Source organism: Calliopsis andreniformis, chromosome 1 (genome assembly GCF_051401765.1).
Source record: "Calliopsis andreniformis isolate RMS-2024a chromosome 1, iyCalAndr_principal, whole genome shotgun sequence".
Lineage (NCBI taxonomy): Eukaryota > Metazoa > Arthropoda > Insecta > Hymenoptera > Andrenidae > Calliopsis > Calliopsis andreniformis.
In genome coordinates, this window is record NC_135062.1 from 17,078,566 (window position 1) to 17,103,743 (window position 25,178).

The following is a 25,178-nucleotide window of genomic DNA, read 5'->3' on the forward strand; positions in this document are numbered from 1 at the left end:
TATAAGTAATAACCTCAGTGGGTTCATTTGTTTCCTAAAGGTAATATAAGTTGAAAATCATGTTTATCCGCCATCGTTGGACGATGAACCGTTTCAACGTAATTCAATCAACCTTGTAACGCGAAATTAGTAATTCGAATATTTCAGTTTGCATTTGGTATAATTTCCAGCGTAATTGCAAGACCGATCACCACTTTACCCGAGCTATTAATTCATTAATGGTTGACTTTAATTTAATAATACGAGCTGATCGAATTCAGAGTGGCGCAGGAACGTGTGGAATTTAGGTATAACTAATTACTAATGGCATAGGAAGACACAAATGAGACAGCTGAGGAAATATTTAGAAAAATCAAATGGGTCTAACGAAAAGTCTGATGCGACTATTTTCTATGGTCACGGCGGTACTATAAATCCTCTGCTCTGAAAGACTTATTTAATGCATCATTTTCAACCCCTTCTCCGCACCGAACGCAATTTCCTGATTCTCGATATCGAATAAGACGGAGTAACGCAATTCACCTCCCAGGAATTAATTCAGGAAATCAATTTATGTCGTCGCCTAATACTGCTGTTGGTGTTGCAGTCTATAGCGTGTTCCAAATGAAATTTCAATCATTGAAGGGGTCATGTGACGCTTCCGTTTAAAAGTTTTTCTCCGAGCATCAATTTTCTCTCGCGAATCGTTCGACGCATTTCAACTAATTTGCTGCAGTTCTCGTATTAGACAGATGGTGAAATTAATCGCGATAATAAGGCAAAGACTTGCTCTCCTTTCAAAGCAGTCGCGAATACCTTCATGAGCAGTAATTCCATGTGTCGTATTCGAAAACCCTTTGGTTCCTCTCGTTCCGTGTCATCCCCGTCCTATGAAGTGGATGAGCCGTCTCGTGTAGCAGACTATCGTCAAATAGAGCCGACATGAGTGGCCTCTAACCAGCTTTCAGCTTCGTTCCTCTTCTAGGCGCCCCTTGACCTATGTGAACTCGCGGGACACAGCATAAATTACAAAAGCTCCAGTATACTTTCTCGCCAGGCACGAAGTTTAAGGTACCAACGTGGAAACTTTGTATGTAGAGAACCTTTCTCTTTACATGCTCGACGATACGTTCCACTTAAGAACGATACTTGCTTGGAATATGTGAAAAGTGTTAAGTGTTTAATGAATCGCTCGCGCGGACGAGAAACTACTCGGAGAGATCAATTGCTTTGCGGAGAAAGAGAGGGCAGGGTCAAATGAATGTTCTTGAAACACTTTTCTCTGTCGCAAAGGCTTTAGCTCTTTGTAGAACGTTCTCGTCGCTCATGTGGCCCTGAAAGCTGCGGTCTTATTTGGCTGAGGGAATCTAGGTGATATTATTTTCACATTTGTATATTAGGATAACACATCTCAAAAATCAAAGACAGACATCTCAAAAGGACAATTGAGTTATTTATAATAGTTCCCCTTGACGCGAGGCTCGCCCAGGCAATACGATAAGTTATCACTGTCCTCGTCGACGAGATAATGTCTGCATTGGTAATGTATCGTGCAAATATCGGTGGTCCGAGCTGATAGAACCGCAATGACGGATATTGCCAAATTCGTGGACCATGAATATTCCGTTCCCGTAAATCAGATAAAAATCAAATGGTCATTTGCGACGCTCTCAGCTAAACACCGTTATGATTTCTTGCGCTGTTTCTCTGATAACATCCCCTATATTGGATTCCAGCACGCAATCGTTTTCAGGTATAATTGTACCGACGATTTTATGGCATTATATCGCAAGGGACAATTATCGGTTTAAGTAGATTTATGCTTTCAGCGATTTAGATTGCATTACGCCCTTCTAGGAATCGGAAAATTATTATTACAAGGTGAATATTATTACAAGGTGAATCCTCTGTTAACAGGAACTAGTTATATATGATTATTCATCCAGCATACTTGAGTAGATATAGCATGGTATAGTATTTACTACATCTCTGACCATGTACGGGGTTATACTACTTGCTGGGACCTGAAACAGGAGTTACGACTACTATAAATGCTCCGTAACCATTTCTTTTGCTCAATAATAAGAGAAAACTTTTTCTTCGTTCTACGAAATTCTTCTACCAAACTTTTCTTCTCTCATTCACCTAGTATAACTTTTAGTACTCCAAGGAACACGAAGGTGACTCGATTATCATTTCAAATTTCTTTAAAACTTAATGGGAAAACAGTTCACGATGCATATTCTCTTCCGAATATTACAGATGTGCTTGAACCACTTGATTTTCAACAAATTGGAATCGATCGCGGGAATATGGACACGGAGATTTAAGCAGTCGCTCCTCCATAGGGTGTCTCTTCTTCGCGGAACTTTGGTTTTTGCCGGTATGCCAGTTCGACGCACAAACTTATAGGATATTAATAAAGTTCTGACTCCTTGGGGCTCGACAGTATCCTTTTTGGTCTCTAGACGGAAGACTCTTAAAAGTTGCACTCTCGGGAGATGAAATTCCCGCGAATTCCAGAAGCTAAGAGCGACTAAGCATCGGTAGGTAGGAGAACTCGTTAATGGTGTATCTAAAAAAGTTCCATGAACGAAGGAAACCGCACGGGAAAGAAGTCCGTAACGAGCTAATAAACTCTAAAGTCGATGGCTTGTATGTGTCTATCGTGTGCATTCGCAGCGACTCGCAATCGTTTCCTGAAACGTCTTAGAAAATCTTCCGACGCATAATCATCTTTTTATGTACGAAAGTTCCTCGTGCGTTCGAGGAGAAGCGAGTTTGCTTAAGCGTGCTGCAAAGTTTCGCCAACTTTCTGTCTGGAATATTCTTTGTAAAGTGCGACGCGCGAAAAGCTGAAACTTTCAGGAATTCCGTATTATCATTTAAATAATACAATAATTCCCCTGGTAACGAATCCTCCAACCATATTTTTGCTAGTTCATCTTTGGAATTAATTTCCCAAACTAAGGTAGTAAAATATAGGAGTCTCTGCACATGTATACTCAACTTTGCACTTTACTCTTTATTTTATTTCGTCGCTTGAGTAGTTCTAGTCAAATGCATGCAAAATCTTGCACTCCGCCACCCCATAGGTATCCCATCTTTCTCCTAAGAGTTGAGTAGCAGAAAGCTCTGACTCCAGAAAAGATGTACGAGTGTCTAGCCTGAAATGTAGATGTCAGATACGAACGAGATGCAGGAACGATAAATCACAGGTTTTCCAATCACGAGTAGATTCACAGAGGGGACAGTGTCGCGTAGCTGATGGAACCCGGAACGCGGACGCGACAATGGTCCTGTGTAGTGCTGAAACGTATTGGCATAAGGGATGTTTGCGGCCGATAGTTTGCGGGAATCGTGGCAATTACTGATTATGCGGCCAATCGGCAGGAGACAGGCGAATACCGAGCGGCGGCATTGCGGCTCTGCAGCTTGAGACGAGAGAATGATCGAGCGTGGGTTGCAGTTGCAGCCCTGCAACCGACACGCCGTTGCACCTGCCAACCGTCGCATCCATTGTTGTGTCCCCGTGTTCGGCCAATCCCGGCGCATACTAATACCAGCTATTCGCGAAAATTACCGGCTCGATGCGATTTTGATGGAGATCGATGCGCCGGGGAGAACGGAGATATTGCGATGCAACGACTAGGTGCAATTGGAAAATTTGCAGGATCGAACGAAATTCAATGTCTCTTTTACATTTCATTTTTTCACTTTATTTTATGCGATTGCCTCGAAGCGCAACGATTATTCACGTTCGCGCATATGTATAGTGAATTTCTCAACGGAGCGTGATTGTTGCGACATCCAAAGTGTGTCTGCTTGCTAGGTGCTGATCACGACTGTTCCGTGTACAGAGCAAACAGTCGCGAGCGGAATTAGGAGAGATCTTAGTTCGCGCACCAAACAATTATCGTCACCATTGCATTTGCACGACGTAACGAAAATTGAGCAGTATCCTCGACACGTCTCTAATTGCCAAGAGGGAGGTGCGTTCGATGTCGCGTCGTCTTGTATTTTCGCGTCTCTTATTAGTCCTGTTAGTCGCATAAATTCTTGTCTACTTGTCTGAATGATTCAACAAAGGAAATTACCTGGTTCGTTGATGTCGAATGTTTCCTCGAGTTACGATATACTGATACGATATACAGAGGTGAAGATTTCACCTCTGGTTGATTGGAGGGGTTATTAAAATTTGAAAAACGTCAGGGAGGAGAAGCTGAAGTAAATCTCGCGTGGTTGACCACGGTCCGCAGATGTCCGTAATGACTTCTCCCAGAGGCCGATTACGTCGCGGCATCGAGAGAACGGAAGAACCAGGGAAAGAGTCAGCGGTGACTGAAAGAGGCCACGGGGCAAGAGGGGTAACGGGGTTGAGGAGCTAATTGAAAATCCTGCTGCTGGGGGTTGGGAGAGTGCCGCAGCAAAGAGGCGTCGATGCTGCCGCTGTAATTGGCCCAGCTATTATTAACGTCGCGGTGTGCCACTTATTTTAATGGATTCCCACTTGTAGGTGTGGGACCCACAAATCTGATGCCCTACTCGCCTACGATTTCTCGAACGTTCTCCATTCGATAGCTCCTACGTCATTGATACATTCATTTGCCTAATGTAAATATAAGGTAAGTGCACTGAAGCATAAGTGCCCCGAATGCATTTGAAAGGGAATATAGAACAATATATTGTAAAGGGCTCTCGTTAAACAAATCATTTTTTTCTGTTTACGAATGCTTGTCGTTAAATTGCTTCGAACGTGTCGAGGATACAATTAGAGAAACTTTTTCCATGGGACATTTCACAAATTGCATTTGCACAATTCGTAAAAAGACAAAATGCAGAACATAGCAAACGATGTGCTTGTGTATTCAATTCAGTTGGCACGTATGGCTCATTTTTGCTAATTTTTAAGGGTTCACAGTACTTTGACGATCCACTATAACTAAACCATTCGTCTTACCTTAGTGACCATCTTACCCCTCCTGGATATCTGGTTTCGTTTGATGAATTCAGTTTCTTTCAAACTTTTCACATTTCTGTGTTATCTCTACAACCATGGAAGTCTCCACTTTTGAACACTCAGAAAACTTTCTGTTTAACTTTTTTCCCCGACGAAGACTGACTATAATGGAGCAAGTTTAACGTCCAGAGAATGTCCTGTACGCTGCGGTAAGGTCAAGGGAATCAGAAGTTCGCTCATTTCGTGGGGTAGTCGTGCTCATGGTGGCAGGTGACCAAATGCCGATATCCTCCGAACGATTTCAGACGACCGCAAGCCATCTCGTCGGGTGTTCCGTGGAATTCTATTCGATCGCATTCTAGACGCCCTCCGGGAAAGTCTCGTCTTGGCTCTCTCCTAAATCAATTAAATATCTTGCGACCTTAGGCCTTTCCTAGACCGTGTCCTATCTCCCGATATAGCTTTCGCTTATTTCGAAACAAATTCCAGCATATTCTAACGAATTCCAAGTTATTGTATTGCGAATATGCAGTGTCAATTCACGGCGATATATACTGGAGGAATGGTTGTTTGAATGATTATACTCACTGGTTTATTTTATTTAATTACCGAATGCCGAGAATCCAGTTAGTGTTACTGATTGATACACTCGTAATTCTTACCCAAAGAACACCAATTATACGATGCCGGTTTTAATGAAACACGAAACGCTCGAAGGCCCAACTCCACAGGGTGCATGAATTATTTCGATTCGAGAAGCCATGTTGTTCGCGACGTTATCAAAATTTATAGACGACTCTCAATTCTCCCGTGAATTATCGCGTCGCGGTAATCGATAATTATCAGCGCGATCCCGCGTGACCCAGCTTTGTTCCTATTTTCAACGTTCTCGGTGATTAATATTCATTTACTTCCATTCACTGAAATGCCTTTTATGATCGCGACTGGAGGAGCATCGTCAGACAGAGATACTGCCGCTCGAAATTTTTAATTGGCTCTGTTAGCACGATTGATCACTGCATTATCTTTGCCTAGGCTGGGAAATCAGCGATGCATCGATGTCAGCGCGCGACGCCTGAAAAAGGCCGCACAAAGCTCGTCAGGCGATTCTAGGACGAGGTCGGCCGTGTGCTTTGTTCGATACACCGTTGAAACGAACTCATATTGTGCCGTAAACCACTGTTCCCATGCTTCATTCGCACCTACGTAACAACGATACCCCGTGCTTTGTTACCGTTATCGTATGTACGCACAAATGACGCCGCAGAAACTTCGTTTCGGGATGGTGCGCGATGGATTATTATCAGTGCCCTCGTCGCCTCCCTCCTACGCGTGATTAAAAATTACCAGGCGTGTCCGCAAGGTTATTCGGCTACTGTCAACCGCAGCTACCTTTGTGCAACAATCCAGCGCTTCCAAAACATCGAGGGCGTTGGAATTTATGCCCAGCTTGAACAGAAACGAAGTAATTCCTCTCTTTCAGGGGTTCTATTATCGCGCGAGTAAAATATTCGTAGGATCGCGTATGGACTCATGCGAATTTCGCGCCGTAAATTCTCCGCGATATCCGATTCGCGGCGATGCTAAATCCACGGCAGAAATAAAAGTCCGCGACCCGCCGACCGACCCATTTATGAATCATTTATACCACCGTTTCCTCAGTATCCCTCATTTCTTCTCGGGACATTTACTGTTGTTATGCTTCGTTCATCTGCAATAATCTGCATGTCCCGTAAAAGATAGTTTAAGGAACTTCGTGAGGCTTTACCTAATTGTGGCAGAATTCTCGGATTAGGCGAATATGAGGATTCTTTTTATGTTCCTCGTGTGAGTTTGAGTTCAGTACGCGATGTAGTTCATTGAAATGCATACTACCAGCGAAGGGCGTAGCGTTCCGCTCCGAAACAGGCCACCTGAGACACTCGCAAGCTCTAGCAGCCAAAGGCGAGCTTCTACTCGCAAAAAGGTAAGGCAACCCTCGATTTACATGGCTTGTCTCGCTGCTTTGGGGCATCCAGGTACGGTAGTCGAAGCGACTGATAAATATGCAAAAGCATTCGGGGCAAGGAAAAAGCTTCGGACGTGCAGCGCGCGGTAGCCAAACGACAGTTTAATCTCTCGCGGTCGGTGATTAAACCTGAATTCTTAACCGAGTAATCTGCGATGTGGAGGCGCGAACAGCAGAGGCCCTCGTTTCATTCGCCTTCCGTCAAGCGTGTAAACAGCTCATTTAATCGTCACTCGACCTGGACGTTTGGAGTCCTGTAACGTCCCGTGGTACTGCTCATTAAAGGGGCCAGCTACGATAGAACTGTCAGGACATTCAGGACGACACGGTCGACTATCAGTAGACACACCTGCCAGGCTAGAATCAAGTCGTCTGTTACGTTAAATGCTCTCTCGTGTTGCGTGTATTACCGTCGACGATCTTTCACGGTGTACTGTCGTTCTTCGCTTCGCTAACCAATGAACTTCCCTGTACTTTGAGCTGTAATCGTATGTCCGTATGATCGACTGACTAATTTTTCGGGTTGACATAGTACCAATGAGGTACATATTCGGGATAACAGAAACATAGAAAGGGTAAAAGATTCGAAGATTATTTAGTAGAATTTTTTTAAAGTCTCACTGTGAATAGCTGCAATATGAATCGTAGTTGCTGTAAAAGACCCTCGTCCTACTAACGCAGTAAGGTCTACAGGCGAAAGCAATGAAACTAGAGTCTTTGGAAACTCGGGACTGCTTTCTCTCGCCCTTTCGAACCTAGAAAGTTGTAAACCAGAAAGCAATCGCGTACGAATGGTCGTTCTGAAAAGGGCAGTGGGGCAATTTCTCTCATCGTCTCTTTACACACCCCTAGAACGCTTTCTGACCCCAAGTTGACTCGTTCCGCTAACCAACTGGGAGTTATACCTTTGAATACACTATGAAGAACTTAGACGACAGTTGTAGATCACTTGTTCGATTCAAACTTTATTGACAGTGTCTTACAAAATGCGTACAGTAAATTTAGTGATCAAAAGTGAGACGAAAAGGGGCGGTTCTACAAAGGTTTGTGCAGTTTGACTTTATCTCAAGCAGCGTTTCGACGCTTTACAAAAGACAGTCTTTGGTGTCCTTTAAAATTTGCTGTAAGCTTTTGAAAGCTTCCACTTGGGCGTCTGCGTGGCATTTTGTAGCTTCTTTCAATTGCTCACTGGCGGAGATCTCGGCATTTTTAACTGTTTCAGTTAAGCTTTCGGTGATTTGCTTTCGTCGCTTAACAGCTTCTTTTGTCCCGTTCGCTACGCACTTGATAACTTCGTTCGTTTCGAGGCACTCTCTCAGGATTTGCTTCATCGTGCTTCTGAGCGTCTCTGCCTTTTGAATTTCCTCGTCATACTTTGTTTTCACGGCACGAAATCCCGACGCGGCCTTCTCGTTGCAGATTTTTATTCTATTCTCGTAGACGCCTTTGACGTTCTGGAGACGGTCCATCTGCTCCTTCCAGCATCCCTACAATAATTTACATCAACCCCTCACTCGCGTCGCTCGTGTCATTTAGTCGCGGAGCGGTCTGACGCCGTTAAGTCAGCTGGAAATTCTTATATTATAAATTCCAAGTGGAGTTCTATGGAGATGGAGTTTAATGCTCCCGGAGAGAACACTATGACGCGGGCATTATATTTTTACTAAATTTATGTCGCAACCTCGGGTGGAAAAAATTAATCTGGACTAAGAGAGATTTTATTCAGCCCTCGACTCATGTTGTGTCGATATTAGAGGTAAACGGTGAGGTGGGATCATTATAAACCCTTTATAACAACCTGATATAGGCTACCAAAGTATATTAACGTGATTAATAAAATTCTTACTGCAAATTAATAAGTTCATAGTGATCCCTCCACTTAAAGGAGCTAATTGTACACTGAAGTTGGGTGACTTGAATATCAAAAATGAACAATTCTTCTTTGAAATTTCAACATCGAGTCGCTTTCACGAGATTTCATTTGAGAAAGATGAATTTATAAATCCCGCAGAAGAATTGAATTTATTACTGTTAAGGTTCTCGTTATTCAAAGAACAATGCAGCACCTCGGGACTCTGTTGAATAGCTTCCTGAACTCGCCGCACTTCATCCGCTATGAATTCCTCGTTTCTCTTCACTATCTCGTTCAGCTCCTTCCCAGCCTTCGAAAACAGCTCTGCCAACTGTTTCATCTTCTCGTCAATGTCCATTTTCGTTCTCTGTATGACGTAACGAAATGCATCGACGAAACTTTTTCTTTGATCCTCAGACTGCTCGCTTCGCTTTAAATAACCGCTCACCTTCGATCAAGAAGGTTAGAACTGTTCCCTTTTATTCGTTTCATCGGTTATACTAACTCGTATATATCTTGTAATATTACAGATGTAACTCGATCGAAGCAATTGGCTGAACATCTTTCCAGCAATCTTTTCTTCTCAATCTTGCATTGTGCAGTGAATTATGAAGTTAACTTTTGATTTATTCGAATTTTTGTGAAATTGAAGTTTAAGTAAATTAAACAATTCAAAAGGTTCTTAAAAATTTATAATTACACTCACTTTGAGATTATTTAGTTCTCGCTGTACGTTCAATCGATTCTATCGAACCACGAATTTTCGACAGAAATATAAGAACTTCAATTCTGTTTCTGTAAGTCAAACTTCATAGCAAAAAATATTGAAATATATCTATGCTATGGTCTTATACTATTTGTCTGAACAGGGTGACACGTGTAGCACGAATTATTTATTTCTCTACTTAATGATTCTTTTCATACACGACTTGTCTTGAGCATAGCAGAAAATATTGCTAGATGAAATTGTATGTGGAGAGTTCAGGAAACATTGTATTAATGTTCTCGAGACTTGACCATAACCTAAATAGTAAATAGTAAAATTCCACAAAGCAGGATAGTATCTGTGAAACATTTCTCGGAGGGAGATGTAAAGCAGCCACGAAGGAAATTTAGGTTGGCAGGTGGGCATAAAGCGTGTTGTGCTTCAAAGGCTAGAAACTAGAGCTTATCCTTGCTATCAAGTTTAATATCAGGTATACTTCCTTCTCGAAGTAAAATTGATCTCTTCGTAGGAAAAATAAATCACATTATATTAAATCACTAATATGCAGCTCAATCATTTAAACATTCTGTTAACACTCGAATCAGAGTCCTGAACACTTTGAAAAGCCTCGATTCTCTCGATTGAGTTTTCAGAGAGAAATTTCTCCATGTTAGAGGTTGGAATTGCAGACGGTGGAAAACAGACGAAGTGTCCTATAAATAAGATCAACCGATTAAGAAGTTTCGGTGAAAGAAAGAAGCTTCTATTCTACCACGTTTAATCGATGTGTATTCAGTCACGGAGTTTCCTGCTGAGCAAGAAACTCAAGTACTTTGGTTTAAATAGAGAAGAATGCCCTGAGATGGGAATTTGTTTTGGTAAAGCTCAAGAAGAACCGATTCCATGGGACGAACCACTAGACGTGACCCCTATTAAAACTAGTCGAGCTCTCATAATCTTCGTGGTGGGTGGTCCAGGAGTTGGCAAAAATACTTTGTGTAAAAGATTGGCTGCGCATTACGGTTTTATTCAAATATCGGTGTCAGATATACTGCGTAATGAAGTTGCTAACGATACCGAGAAAGGACGATATTTCAAGACAATCATGGAGAAAGGTCTAAACATTCCAGCATCCACAATAGTACAACTGGTGGCGAGGAAGATGCTACGAGACCCGATTGCATTCGGTTATCTGGTTATTGGCTTCCCCAGAGACAAGAGACAGGTGATCATTAATAGATGTACTGCTCCGTTTTGATGGCTATCGAGTATTGGGGACACAAAATGCTAACTTTGGTAGTCAGCGTATTACATGAAAGTTTTTTATTTATAAATTAGATTAAGCTTACTGCTTTAGTCATTTTTAGCCACTAAAATGATCGCTAGATCTAGATCTGATCTATTATATTAAACGCAATTAATTTATTGACAGGCAGTAATGTTCAATAGGCAAATCAGACCGCCAAATCTATTAATAAATCTGGACGCGAGGAGGGTAATCTTACAAGAGCGAATGATTGAACGTGCTCTTTCCTCTAGACGGTTTGACGACACATTCATAGCAGTTTGCAACCGCATGAAATCATATTATGCAAATATTTCAGGTGCGATCGCACCAAACAAGGCAGTAACGAAAGTCGTCGATGCAGAAATGGCTGCAAATGATGTATTTAAAGAGACGTGTAAAGTCATAGATGAACTCATAGCGACAACAACTCATAAAGAATCCACGCCGGCGAAACGCTAATTGTAATAATACATTATGTAATGACATATAATAATATTTAATATATTTATATCGCGCAAATTTTACACGAAAAAAGAATATGATTATTTGTAAGATAACCTCATTTCTCGGTTTTCGTGTCTTTGAATTAATAGAAATGATATCGATATTGGAATTCTATCCAAAGATGGTTCCATACATAACTGTACCAGCAGACGATCGTATCTGGAATCCTGAAAGGTAAAAGAAAGAAGAAGAAAAGTTTCGTCGGCCGCGTTTCAAAGATGCTTAATCTCTTCGATTAAAAGATTTTCAATTTTTGCGGAAGCGTGTACAGAATAATCGACGTCCTGTCGTGTCCAGACTTTCTTCCTTTTCGAGTTCCGTATTTGCTGGCTCACTCGTGATAGAGTCGTCGAGACTAACCGGAAATTACAGCAGATTCCCGACGAATGGATTTAAAGCATATTTTCTGCAACGCTGCCGTTCTTAATACGCTTATGCAGACACTTTTTTGCACGAATCTCTATTCGACTTTTTTAATATTTTTTAAATATTCTTCTCAAATGAGTGAAGACTTATAGATTTCTTACAAAAAGTTAAATAACGTTAAATAACGTGGAGCGTAATTGCGGATGATTTTGGAATGGTGGTACTTTTAGATGGTCGTCGAACGTCGACCTGCAGTTCTTCGTTCGAAATAATTGAGGAGCACATTGGACAGCACGTTTCGACGGTCACGTACATATACGGAGAGTTTAACATCTGGCATTGCAGCCAACTACTATGATGCACCCAGCTATGTTGGAGAAGACAGTAGAAATTGTGTTTAAATCCTTCGCAGTGTCCCGCCAAAATAAATATTTCCAGTGCGACTGTTTTTACATTTGCAACGAGTTCTCCCGGTAGTGCATTGCTAAATTATTTTTCTTTTTACTCTATTTTTTAAAGAAGCAAATTTAATTCCATATTTAAGTTTAAATAGCATATTGTTTGACTACTGCACGCTGCAGTCATGAAAATGATTGAAAATCGAAGAAGAATAAATACGCACCAGCAGAATGCAATTCATTGGTACACCGATCACTCTGTCCTAAATTTTCGATTAGGAAAGGACAAAGCAGTTTCGCAGGACCATCACGAAAATTGGTCGATTTCGCTTGGTATTGAAATCCAGCGTGTTCGTTCCAGTCGAAATGGTGGATGAGAGAATGAAATGAAGCGTTCCACCGTGGTCTGGAAAACGAAATGGTCTGCCTCTCTTTCTTGCTCGGAGTAGAGTTTAATCGTGCGCGAATGTGAAAAAAATTAGATAATTGCTAAGACTGCGTTCCCTCTAATATCGCGCAGGTGAAATGTAAGGAAGATGGATCGGTGCAAATGATACTGTCCTTTTAATCAAGCAACAGATCTAATCAGAAACAAAAGGTTAGTCATCTCTGAATTTTTTCTAAGTCCAGTAGGTGAAACGAACATAAAAAATGAAGTTAGTAGGTTACCGTGGTATAAAAGGTTGTAGACGCTACCAAGGAAATGAAATTCGATACAAGTAAGCAAAGAGTATTATTTAATCTTTCGTTTGCAGGGACTTCAGGTTTCCTATTCTTCGCAAATTCATTCACTACGATCACACACGAAAGAGTTAAGGCAGGATCGACCAAGCTGCCTGACTTAATTTAGCCAGAAGAAAGTTCCCCCTCACTTCTTATAATAACGACAACTCCGTGATGTCACTTCGATTATCGATTTCCGCTCCTGTTCTCGTTTTCCTTTTCTTTTATGTTTGTTCGTTTTTCTTCGGTCCTCGGTGGCGACGAATCAAGACGACGAATCAAGAGGAAGACTAAGAGGACCACCGATTCCTGCTCCTGTCCGCTTCCGCGGTATTGCCACGGTGCGATATCGGATGAACTTGTAAAACTTGCGCAATCAGCCGTGAGATTGCATGTGGCCCTCTACCTTTGTCCTCCCCTCTGCCTCTCCGCACCCCATCGCGTTTCAGCCCTTGGAATCCGCCGTTTTCTCTAACCGCGTCGGATAGCTGGTGAACCGCAAACGATACAAGCTTCGGCCCCGTTTCTCAGATCCTACCTGCCACTTGCATTATATTTGGATGATGATAATCGTAACGATAATCCTGGAAGCCGGGATTGCGACAATTTTGGCAAATTTCATCGCCCATGTGGCGCTGCACGTCTCACGATTGCACTTTTTGGCCACCCTAGTTCTTACCTTCCCTGGGATTTCAACTCTGCATGGTACATTGAGAATTTCGAACAAGATCCTGCTGAATGCGTTTCTGCGAGGGCACAGAGAGGGAAATTTGGTGGCGTGTGACATGAAATTTGAGATGTTGGTATAAGGAGAATCTGGGCTAATCTTTATTCGAAGTTTTTTAATAATGTATTTTTAGGTAGCTTTAGTATTTTCGAATGTCTCCTCTTATTTAATATTTCTCAGTATGTATTCGATACTACTCATACTTCGTTTCTTTCTTTCAAAATCACCTAGGTACTCTGTATCCTTGCACGGCTATCGAATATGTATGCTTTTCCATTTTTGCTATCGGTCAGTCAAAAAATATGCGCGCGTATTTGCATTCGTCGCAACTGTTTGTCGATGCGGGGACGGGTAAAAAGCGACTGGAAACGCAAATGCGGGTGAAACAAGAAAAGTGGGAAGAACGAGAAAGAGGAATCTCGTTAAATGGGATGCGACGTTCGTTTCGAGCACGAAAAACCACGTCCCTTAGGCGGCACAAAATAGAGGGAGATGGTGTAGAGGGACGGGGAGATAAATTTTCATCCCTTCACCACAGGTTCGTGAAGAAATATACAAATGTTCTGACACGGAGATCTTGGATTAAACATCGTCCATCGATTTCATTTTGCATTTCTTTCGTTTCTCTCTCTGCTCTTTTCTTCTCCCCGCGATTGCATCAACATTGTAATTTATGCGCTTGATTCGTGCCTCTTTCGGTGTTGGTTTTTATACGAATGCAGCGAGTCGAACATTTTTCAAATTTTCTTTTGAATTTTCGCGTTACTATATCTTTCGACGTCTCTGTGAAACATGACACACTTTATCCGACCATTTTATCTTCTTCCTTCTCTTCCGTCGTCCCTTCTTGCAGTTCCTTTCAATTGAAATCTCCCCAGAGAGGAAGCGAATATAAAAGGATAAAATGCGAAGAACGAAAGGATAAGGGGGAATATCTTTTCAATCTACACACAGATGATTCCTTCTTCCATCAAGGCTCGGATGACCTTTTTCATTTTATTCTTCGGCTCTTCAGCCAGACTGTTGTTGTCAATGTAATTGCTCTCAATATTTATAACCTGAGTTGAATTTTTGCCCCATCGTTTCTTGTACACCTTCATTTTCATATATTTTAGAGTTTCTTCAAACTTGTCATTATTAATAATTCAATGTATAGAACTCCAGACTCAAGGGATTCCATGTAGTCCACCCTCATAGGTGAACTTTTGCCAAAGGTCAGAAGGATTAGGGATGGTTCGACAAGTTTAAGGGACTTGGGCTTCAGCAAGTATGGAGAAGGTCTAGAGGTCCCAGAAGATTTCAGAGTTCCACGAAGCAGGTCTTGCAACCCGTAGGGTTCCATATTTCCCTTTAAGGTCCTGGATCTTCTCTAAATCTTCATACTGCTACTAGAATAACTGAAATTTCAGTTCTACTCTGACAAAATGTTCAATCTTTCGTCTGTATCTATTAGGTACATTCTACTAATGCAAAGTCCTTTGTATAAAGGATTCTGAGCGACCTGGGGTCAAATCCTACTAATCCAACGCTCTGTATTTCAAGTAGTACTACTCAATAAATTTTCGTACCCAATCCCAAGTCATACGTTCTTATACAAGCTCTACAAGTCTAGAAATTGACTCACACTATATTCCACATGTTTTCTACGACCATTGTTCGTCATCGAATTCCCCATGTCCATAGACGTCTATACACATATTTTTACTTTCAACCTATCGATTTCTTCGACTACAGATATATTTCTCTTCACATGCAGTGGCACGCGTACTTTGCTGCAAGAACAGGGAAAGCAAGGGTAGAAGACTGGTTCTTGCTCGCAAGGTTTCGCAAAGTTTTTCGCAAGACTTCGTCATTCTTTTCTCTTCTCGACGTCAACCCTTGCGCAGAGAATTCCCTTCCTCGTTTCTCGTGGATGTGACCGTATAGTCACCAAAGATGCATGCTCTGCATTACAAGGAGCTATATTTTATAGTTTGCCGTCTCCTCCGTGCGGCCTAAAACATGCCCCCCTATAAAGTACGCTTTACGACTCACAATTTCTAACTCTGGCAAAATAGCCGAGTCTGGTTCCTCGTTCGTTGCTATTCCCGCGGATACGTCGCGCACGTTCCTCGGTTTTTACGACGGAATGCCGATCGGTAATGGAAGATAATATTTAGAGACGTTTTGCATTTACGAACTCACGATGGATTTCAGTTACGACACTGAATCAGGTCGGTTTGCGCGATGAGGTCGTTGGGAAGTTTTTAATCGTGCGTTTAGCAATTTTCCTCACCGAAACGTTCGATGAACGCTCGTAAACTGCCGTTTTAGTGTTCGTCGAACGTCGTTCTGACAATATGCCTGAGATTCAAATGGATGTTGTAGGATGTTACCAAATAACCGTACAGATTTCACGAATTACTCAGAGTTCTAGTAATTCATCTGGCTTAAATGAAAATAATATGGGTGTTTGTAGACAGGTCTTTCGTCGCGAAAATTGAATGATTTTCATTACTGGTTTATGCTGAAAGGGCTCATGTCGTTGAACGACGTTAACCTGATTAAAAAGCTGTTTCTTTGTTAAAAGGATTCTGAAGTTTAACGGTGTCAAAGAGATAACGTACAATGGCACAAGATAGCAATGTAAGCGTATGGCTACTGGTCGTTCCGATTCGTGTGTACAAAGCGCAACACTAGATCCTGCGACGTTAACAGCTTAATCCCGGTGCCTGGATTACTGACGAAATAAATTCTCGTTAGCGTTCTTACTGTCGTGTTTCATAAGAAACAAACGCATTTGACAATATAATTTACCATTACAAAACGGTCCTTTAGATGGACGTATTCTCTCTGTGGATCACGGAATGTTTATGAAATAATTAAACACGTAGCTGGCGAACCTAGAGGGTTCTATCCGAAAACAGGAAACTGGGGCTTTGGTATTATGGGTAAAGTTATCCAAATTTAATCCTCGAAATGTCGTAGTCACGAATGTACGATAGAATCGATTGCGAAACGACACGTTGCAGAAAACTTCGTCTTGCAAGAATGGCTTCTGGAAGTTTTCCGTACATGTCCCACCGAGAAGCGAGTGCTTTTGTGAGAAGTGGTAACCCGGGGAGTATGTATCGATCGCAAGAACCAAAGTGTAAAATCTGTCGATATTCCACTATTATAAGAAGGATACAGGAACAGTCATGTGTATTAACTGTATCCCCTATAAATGCACGTACCATAGAATATTCACTTGAAATTCACGTTTCTAGAATCTGCAAGACAAGCAAAAAAACTTGGAAGTCGATTAAACACTGCACAATTGCTTTCGAGAATATAGATTCAGTCTCAGAGTTCTTATTCATCCTTTAAGTGCAGAGAAACTTTGCGCAGACAACCTGAGTAGGGTCCATGAATCTATCAGCTCCTCGCAGCTAAAGGATAAATTTCGAACCCCCGATAACGCTTCTATCTTTTCTCTCGTTCGTTTGCTTGGCCCCTTTTTCTTCTCCAATCTATATCTATCAATCTTCCGACCGTTTCTTTCCCTGATTCTCGACCGATTTCTGCTCCTTGACTGCGTTCCTTTCCCTTTTTCGGCGAACGGTTCGCGCGTAATCCTTTTTCACCGACTGTTTTCATCGTCGTCCATGCAAAATCTTCGTCGATCGTGGGCCGCGGATCTTAAGACGTGATCTATCATCGAATCTTCGGTGGACGGGCAAGGGAACGTCAATTCGATGGGGTTGTGTTTGTGTATGCAGATATCGTATTCCGCAAAGTAGGTCGTTGGAATGCGCCAGCACGAAATTACTCTTGATCTTAATCCTTTCGTTTCTGTCCCGACAATCATGAGATACTCGGGAAAATCTATGCGGAACATGGTGAAATTCACGATTTGGGGTAGAACATTCATGTAGCTTGTGAATATAAAAGCAAGTGTAGCGAAACTGATAGTTGATTGGTTTCTTTAAATCTCTCATCGTGAAATGAATTAACATTTAATCGGATTTCAAATAGATCTACTTGGAAAACAGAAGAATAATTTTATTTTTTCATTTCAGTTTCACATATTTTGATGATTCATCTTTACTCATTTATCTGCCATACGAAAAGCCTCTCGAACACCTTACTGCTCTAAATTCGATGAAATCAATTGACTATGAACAGTTTGGCGGAACTTTCGACGTTTGAACTAATTTATATAGACGAAAGTTTCTTCTGTATGTGCTGCTTCACGTGACTGTATTAGTATTCGTGTATACATTAACAGAGAGTGCCAGAGGAACCAGCAGAAGTTCAAGTTAGTAACGGGATGCGTGAGAAACGTAACAGTAATTAGTCATTTAAACGTGGAATTAGGCGAAACTTTATCTCGGAGAAATTTTCAATTTGATTACGAATTTACTTTGCTGAAAATTCGCGTTAGCTTGTCAGCTTCCTGCATTTTTATCAGAATTGTGAAGTATTTTACATGTATAAAGTAAGAAACCTTTGAAAACGTAAACCTTTATGGTTTCTTTGAATGAAACGAGCACAGCACTACATAAAATATAGTGAGTCTGTTCTAAGATGATATAAAAATATCATTTTACTTCAAATGCAGTACAATAATAATAATTTTAATACGAACTCTCTTTAGATCACTGAAAAGCACAACGTAATATTAATTTGCAGAGTTACTTGTTTGATTCCCTTTCTTCCTTTGTATTTTTGCTCGGTAGTTTGTTCTCCCTCTGTAAATGAACGCTCGCGAAAGTTTTAAATGGGAATGGGTGGAATCGGCGTTCTTATTATTACCATAAAAGCGTGTCTTGTTATATTTCATCGGGCAGACTCGCGTAGCAAGAGTAATCGAGTTCTTTCCTAGAGTATGACGTCTCCTAACAATGGTGCTGGTCTTTACTACATCGGGGTAATTCCGCGTCTTATCGCGCGCCACTTTTTCTACCCGAAAGAAAAATATCCCCTTTGTATCAGTCACGCCGAGGGAACTTTCTCGTTCTTCGTCTCTTAAGCGACTATGCTCCCACTGCAGTCTTTTACCAACAAACATTCTGATTTATCGTGTTTATTTTAAAATATACTTCAGTCGACGCGACGTTTCCTTTTTCATTGCGAGGCTATTCGACTGTTTTACTCTGATTCGACTAGTTGAAAGCTTTCAAGATTTTCCTGTCCGTAATCTTTTTTAAATTCAACCTTCACCTTCACCCTCGCTTTTTCTTCCAATGAAGTTTCCAAGGTTCAGTGGTTCCCCAGTTTCCTCTGCTAGAAGACATCGAGCAACAGCTTGAAATCATGGGGTATTTTGGTCTTTGTAATTTAATGCCACCCTCGTGGTTTCACCCCATTAATATTATTAAATTGAAGTTTACATCGACAGTCTTTGGTGGTTAAAGAAAATGAATGGCAGAGTAGGAAGAGCCAGGTTGTTTCCTTGAACGAGGAGCACAGATACGCATTAGTTTGCGATTTTACATTGTTCAGATGGCAAGTCCGTCGACGTAGGCAACTATGTCAACCGTCGTTTCATAGGAAGAACAATGGTCGCGGCAGGCACAGTGTAAAGTGACGATATAACAGCTCAGGAGGAACAAAAGCAACGCGGGAATACTTGTTTAAAACGCTTATGTCGATCTCTCGATTGTATTTCTGACTCTCCCTCTGTCTTTCTTCGTTTACCTGCGCTCTCCTCTGCATGCTGCAAAATTGATATTTGTATTCTCACAGCTACACCGAGGTTGTCCGTTTCTGTTCCAATTTCAGACGCGGCATAAATCATTTCAATAGACGAATCCTCGCGTTTCCTCCGGCTCCTCCTGCTTTGGGCGTGATAATAGACACGCGTTGCATTTAAATACAATCCCAACTAATTTTCCGAATTGCATGGACCTTTAATAATTATTAATTCAATCGATGTTAATGAGAGAACCGCGTGCAAAATTAACTGCAAACAGTTCTAGGTAACGCTATTTTCAGACCCTCCGTGTTGCTCCTAGGTGTTGCTAAATTACTTCAGTCATTATTGAGAGAACTTTTCACATATTCGGCAATGATGAAAACGCTCACGGGAACGTCAAAAAAGTTTACTCGTTATTTTTTCACAGCGTGTCACGTCGAACAGTTATCCGTTGCAATTTTGCAAAAATATGAGATTTCGTCGTCGGGCTAAAAATTTGTTATTTTTTTTTGCATGAAGGATTGTTGGGAATACCAGAGGTTGGTATAGTGACCGCAAAATGAATACCGTTAGTTAATGGGCTTTTAAAGCTCACGCGAAACCGAAAACACGAAAAGCGTGTTCGTTATAGTTGTGAAAAGTTCTTGCGTCTCATGGGTGTAGTGGAATTATCACGCGATTATTTTTCAAGCGATGAATTCTACTGTTAATTGTTCCTGTTTCATTTAACGTTAACATTGCTTCTGTTAAAACCAGCGTTTAAAGAAGAATTGAAATAGAAATATCCTCCAATATTAAAGCGGTTATTGTGGATACATTTTTTGATAAAACCTCTAACCTAAATCTCGCTTAACCTACATCGCCCCGCATTCCATCTCTCCAGCGTCGATTCACAGAACAAATTATAAGCAGTAAATTAAACGATAGATTTTTCGGCCCCTGTCCTGGTAATTGAGCCCTCCCGCTTCAATGGCGCGGAATTAACGGTTACAAACGGCTCTACAGAAGAGTCCAAAAAATGTCCTCAACCGATAGAAGTTCAGAGCCTCTCAGAAAGTTCGAGGGATCGTCGAACGGACGGTAGCGATAAAAAGTCAGAGCTTCGAAGATCATCGGAAATAATTTCTAGAGTTTACCGCGCTGCGAGCTGAGATATTTCCATTGTTATGACGCTTCTACGAATCTAGAACGCTCGACGCTGTGTCGACGGTCGATTTCGAGTTTCTAGGGTTTATGAAGACCCCTAAGAAGCTGAAGGAACATCGAGAATTAGATGGGTTCGATGTTGAGGAACCATTCGACTTAACTTTTATCATTCTGGTTGATTGAGCGTGCAACTTTCCACGGGGAACCAGAATTAGGGTCCTCTGTGTCTAATGGTACGTGGGGGGAAATGGTATAAGACCAGGGACGTTTCCGACTTGATAATTATCGATCTGAAACGACAGGGAGTTTCGCTCGACGAATCCTGAAATATTATGATAAGAATGAAATTGATTAGCTGCTGAAAGTTATTGAGTAATTACTCCCACCATCGTATTTGGTCATCCCTGCAACGCAAAGGGCGTGATAAACGTTATAGGGAGTGGGGCGAATAAACGAGGAACAGGTGCAAATAGGCGGATAGGAAGTGAATATTGTATGAGAATGTATTGCAAGCTGTATCATGGTACAGACATTAAGTGTTCATTCTGATCAGTTTTACAAAGACGGTATTTGTGATCTGTCTTCAAGCTTAGTAGAATTCGCATTGGGAGGAAGTTTTTTTTTATTTCTTTTACTCGTATTTAGTATAGAAGCTGTCGTTTAGAACGGGGTGGGATAGAGTTTCCTAGACTTAGGTACTATACTATATGAGAACCTTACCTAGAGGAGTTGCACTTTGAAACTCAATCTTTCAAAGGTACACACTGAAACTTAATCTTTTAAGGCTGCGCATTGAAACTGGATCTCTTTCTAGTTATAATTAATTTTTCAGTTCCATCGAGCACTGTATCGCATATTTGATGTAACTACGCTCCACAAATTGAATTTGTCGAAGTCATCTCGTTATTTCTCGTTGTTCACATAGACAAGTCTGATCTCGATTAAAAACATGAAATAGTTGTTGTAGTAGCACTCTGCGTTGTCTTTTATATCATCCGCAATTTCATGCTTTTCTGTATTTCATTTTTATTTATTCCATTTACAAACGCAATTCTTCTAAAAAATATCAGAATTGCAGGAAACATTTTTTCGAGTTCCGTGCAATATAGTTGTCATTCTAGTGTGAAATTTACAAACGGCTTATCGATTATAAAATTAAGTTATTGCATACATTTACAACTGGTAAAGTGAGGAACGAGCGCAAGATGTTATTACAGAGACTGCGGATATTTTTTAAATTACCCCAACTTTTTAGGTTTACTTTCAACAAATCCTTTGAAAAGTATTTCTTTTGATATTGATATCCTCGTTAATAAACTTGAAGAGGATAGCCGAAACTAATTAATTTGTGGATGGTTCAAGTCCTAAAGTTTACGAGAAGTGAGCTCCTCGAAACATAATACGGTTCAAGAAATTCCTTGAATTGTAGCAAGGTTGACGAAGCAGAAATTTTTTTTAAGAAAAGGGTGTAGCAGAACAGAAGTTAATTACTCTCATGAACTATATTAATTTATATTTTTATTTCAGGTGAGTACCTTGTTAGCTGTCTATAAGACGAGACGGGATCTACACGTGTAAGTAGAAACTTTGACAGATTAATGATTTTTTAAATTTATGTACAAATATTCGTCACTAAAAGGATTTTAGTTTTCATTATAATTGTTGCTGTTTTAATGCAGGATTGAGAGTTAGAATTTTTGCATATATGAACGATTCCATATAGAAACGAGATAGTATATTCCATTCTAATTCGTGCCAATGGGGGTACATTTAAATATTTAGCTTTATCCTATTGTCATATTTTCTATGGCTTTGAATATGGTAATCTCACGATGGCATCGTATATCATTTGAATAAGGTGATTTCCTGTGTCTATATTCTTTTGATGCGATTGTCACTTTACGCATCAGAAGCTTCAACAAGTGTTTGCTATATTTTAAAATTGATTTAGATATAAAACATATCGTTATGTAATTTAAATAAAATTGTTCTATTAGTGTCTGTGAAATCAGGTAGTGCACCTTATCAATTAGGATATTATTATAGAAATTCTTCGTAAAAATTTCCACAAAAATATTATAGACGAGTTGCACAATTTCTGGACATTCAGTAGATGTGGTTCAGCTCCTCTTTTGAGCAGACTTGTATTGCGTCTGGTAGAAGTTATAAAAGAGATAGAAATTGATAATGAGGTCGCTTATCGATATAGTGCCTGGTATCTTCGTTACTGTGCACGATGGAAAGAAGGACTGCAAGTTGTGGAGTATTAAAATTACGAACTGTACCTATTGAAACACGAAAGGAATTAGTCTTGAGACAGGTGGTAACACAGAGTGGTTTAAAGGAAAATCTCTCACCTCTTCCTTCAAATCACCCTCAGAAATTTGATGTTAGAGTTACTTACCATTTGTATAGTAGTCAGTAGGGGCTTAAACTGCCTCACTGCTTTCTGCACTCTCTCTCCGAACGTACTAAGTAGATAATAAGTGTACATAATCACGTGTACGCTGCAATTTACCAAAAAGTTAAACGAAGCCATTGCAACGGGCACGTATCTCGTTATCAACCAGAATATTAGAAGCGTCGACACATGATGGTAAAGGTGTAGAAATGAAATTTGGTCATTCTTTTTCCTCAACACGAATACTATCGTTTCGGACAAGTCGATCAACTTTAACATCGTCGTGAGCCACATTATGTAAGACATCTGCAATGGGCGAACGGATTCGGTGAATATTAATGAGGCCCTGAATTTTATTCGGGCATGCCGATGGAACGAATGCCAGTGATAATAAAACTTGGTAATACTCTAATGAAGGAATAATAAACCGCGCATAATAATACTGAAACTTGCATAGAAATAAATATTAATTATTTATTTTAATCAACGATAATGATTGTTATCGATATTGCAACAAACTCGTTTATTTTCAACAAAAACTGTTTTGAAAATTATTTTCGGGTTGTTTACTTATTTCGATCAGTGTAATGATTAGTGAGTATGTACCTTGAGAGGGCCAGGACTGTAAGAATAGTCCGGCATTTCACAGTATATCGATATTTCGGTGAACCATCCTGCGCTGATGAATTGCTGCACTATGTACGCATTGAAGAGGATTTGAAAGACATTGTAGCATTTTATGTAAGTTTTCAAGTTGTACGGCTTTCGGTCCTTCATGTATTCTGGCCCGCTTTTCAAAACGAGGTACAGATACGAGAACGTGATAAATGGAATGAGAACGGGCGACGCCATGAATGGTAGGTTGCTCGTTCGTGGATCTAAACTCACAAGAGGTCGAAAGTGTTTCAGATGTATCAATCACTATCGTAGAACTTTGCAATTTTTCAATTTTGCATTTCTACAGATTTCTCCTAAATCTTCTAAATCTTAGAAAAAGATCTAAGCTAAGAGTCAACTCTTTAACATGTACCATCATTTTTTACGTCTATAGTAGTGATTAATGAACTGTCAGCGTTGTACGATTACAGTAATTTTTCTTCGTCAAACTTTACTTGGAAACGGGTATCTCTGTACTCGTTCTAGTCACTCACCAGCCTTCTGATTCCAATAATAATCGTAGACTTCCACGAAACCCATTTTTAACACTCTGTCCGTTTCTTAGGTGAGATACGCGAGGCACAAAAGGATTCTTAGTTGAAGAACCTGATCACTGACGAAGTGACTATTACGCTTTTATGTTTATAACGATTCTTATGGAATGTTATATACATAGAAGCATATTAAACCGAATACGATTGAAGTGTTAACTTGAATGGTTCGTGACCGAGTCGAACACAGGGTATTTATAAAACCGTGTACTGTATACGAGGCAGAAATTCATGTCAGCGCACTCGTCTTTTAATATGTACATTAATTTCAAGTGTGGAAGGTCCCTAAAGTGTCATCAGAGATCACTTGAGCCATTGTTTGTATCGATATTTAACGTTGGGCTTCATTTACATTATATGTACTCTAAGAATCCTATTTCCATGTTCAATCATCCAGTGACGATATTTTTGTGACGCACTACCTTCCCCGAAACTTCCACCTATTGTCTGATTTTAACAGTCGACTTTTCTGTTATTCATATTTTAAAAAGCTGGAAAATCCCAAAAGGTTTTGCTAAAAATTCGCATGTCTTCGCGCCTGATTTACATTCCAATTTGCATCAAGAAATAACATACGTAATAATACATGAACAGTTACATAAGAATTTCATAGCCTTATTTATAAACATTCTTCCTTCATTCATTTTGGACTGCCATTTGCACTCATCAGCGCTTGCAAGGCATTCACTTTATATAGATATTGGAAAGTATATTTCACCGTATAATTAGGAAGTCTATCAATGATAATTTCTCTTCAAATTATCCAAAGTATCGCTACTATTTCATATAAAATTTAACTTCGTAGTCACTTAACGACGAGCTCTCGGCTAAATTGGTCATTTCTACTGAAGTTGGAAGGCGGCACTAGTCAGGGAGTTAAACTTCGACGAAGAAGTAATTTAGAAGTTATCATGAACTACCGTGGTCTAAGATACTCCCAATGGAGCATATTAAGTATCGTTGATTGAAGTAACTTACTCGCTGGAAGCTGTCGTAGGTGGGACAGATGTATTGAACGTTCAGTTTCAATCAAATCCATAAAAAATCTTCTTAAAACCGCAGCAACCCTGAGGTAGCGATGAAAAAAGTTGACCGAGCCTTCCACTCCGCCTGGATCCTATCAAAAATTGATGCACCCACTGCTCCCTCGTATCTCGAACCGTTCCTCGAGCTTCGATTTCCTTTCGGGCGAAGAAGACAAACATTTCCTTCGTGCATTTCGTTATCCAATCCAACACGCCTGCCTGTGTCAC

The 25,178-nt window shown here is 40.5% G+C and overlaps 2 protein-coding genes across 7 annotated transcripts in view; one reads left to right on the forward strand and one right to left on the reverse strand.

The window, feature by feature from the left end:
- The window catches only part of Dlg1 (MAGUK family member discs large 1), a 376,826-nt gene that overhangs the window by 81,857 nt on the left and 269,791 nt on the right, over positions 1-25,178 (forward strand). The gene's annotated exons all lie outside the window — the stretch shown is intronic.
- LOC143180214 (very long chain fatty acid elongase 1) lies at positions 22,437-23,956 on the reverse strand. The gene is made up of 4 exons (XM_076379782.1): positions 23,869-23,956; positions 23,324-23,595; positions 22,721-23,023; positions 22,437-22,601 (listed from the first exon to the last, which is right to left on the reverse strand). Exons 1-4 carry the CDS (start codon positions 23,912-23,914, stop codon positions 22,437-22,439), a joined length of 786 nt encoding a protein of 261 aa, XP_076235897.1. The 5' UTR covers positions 23,915-23,956.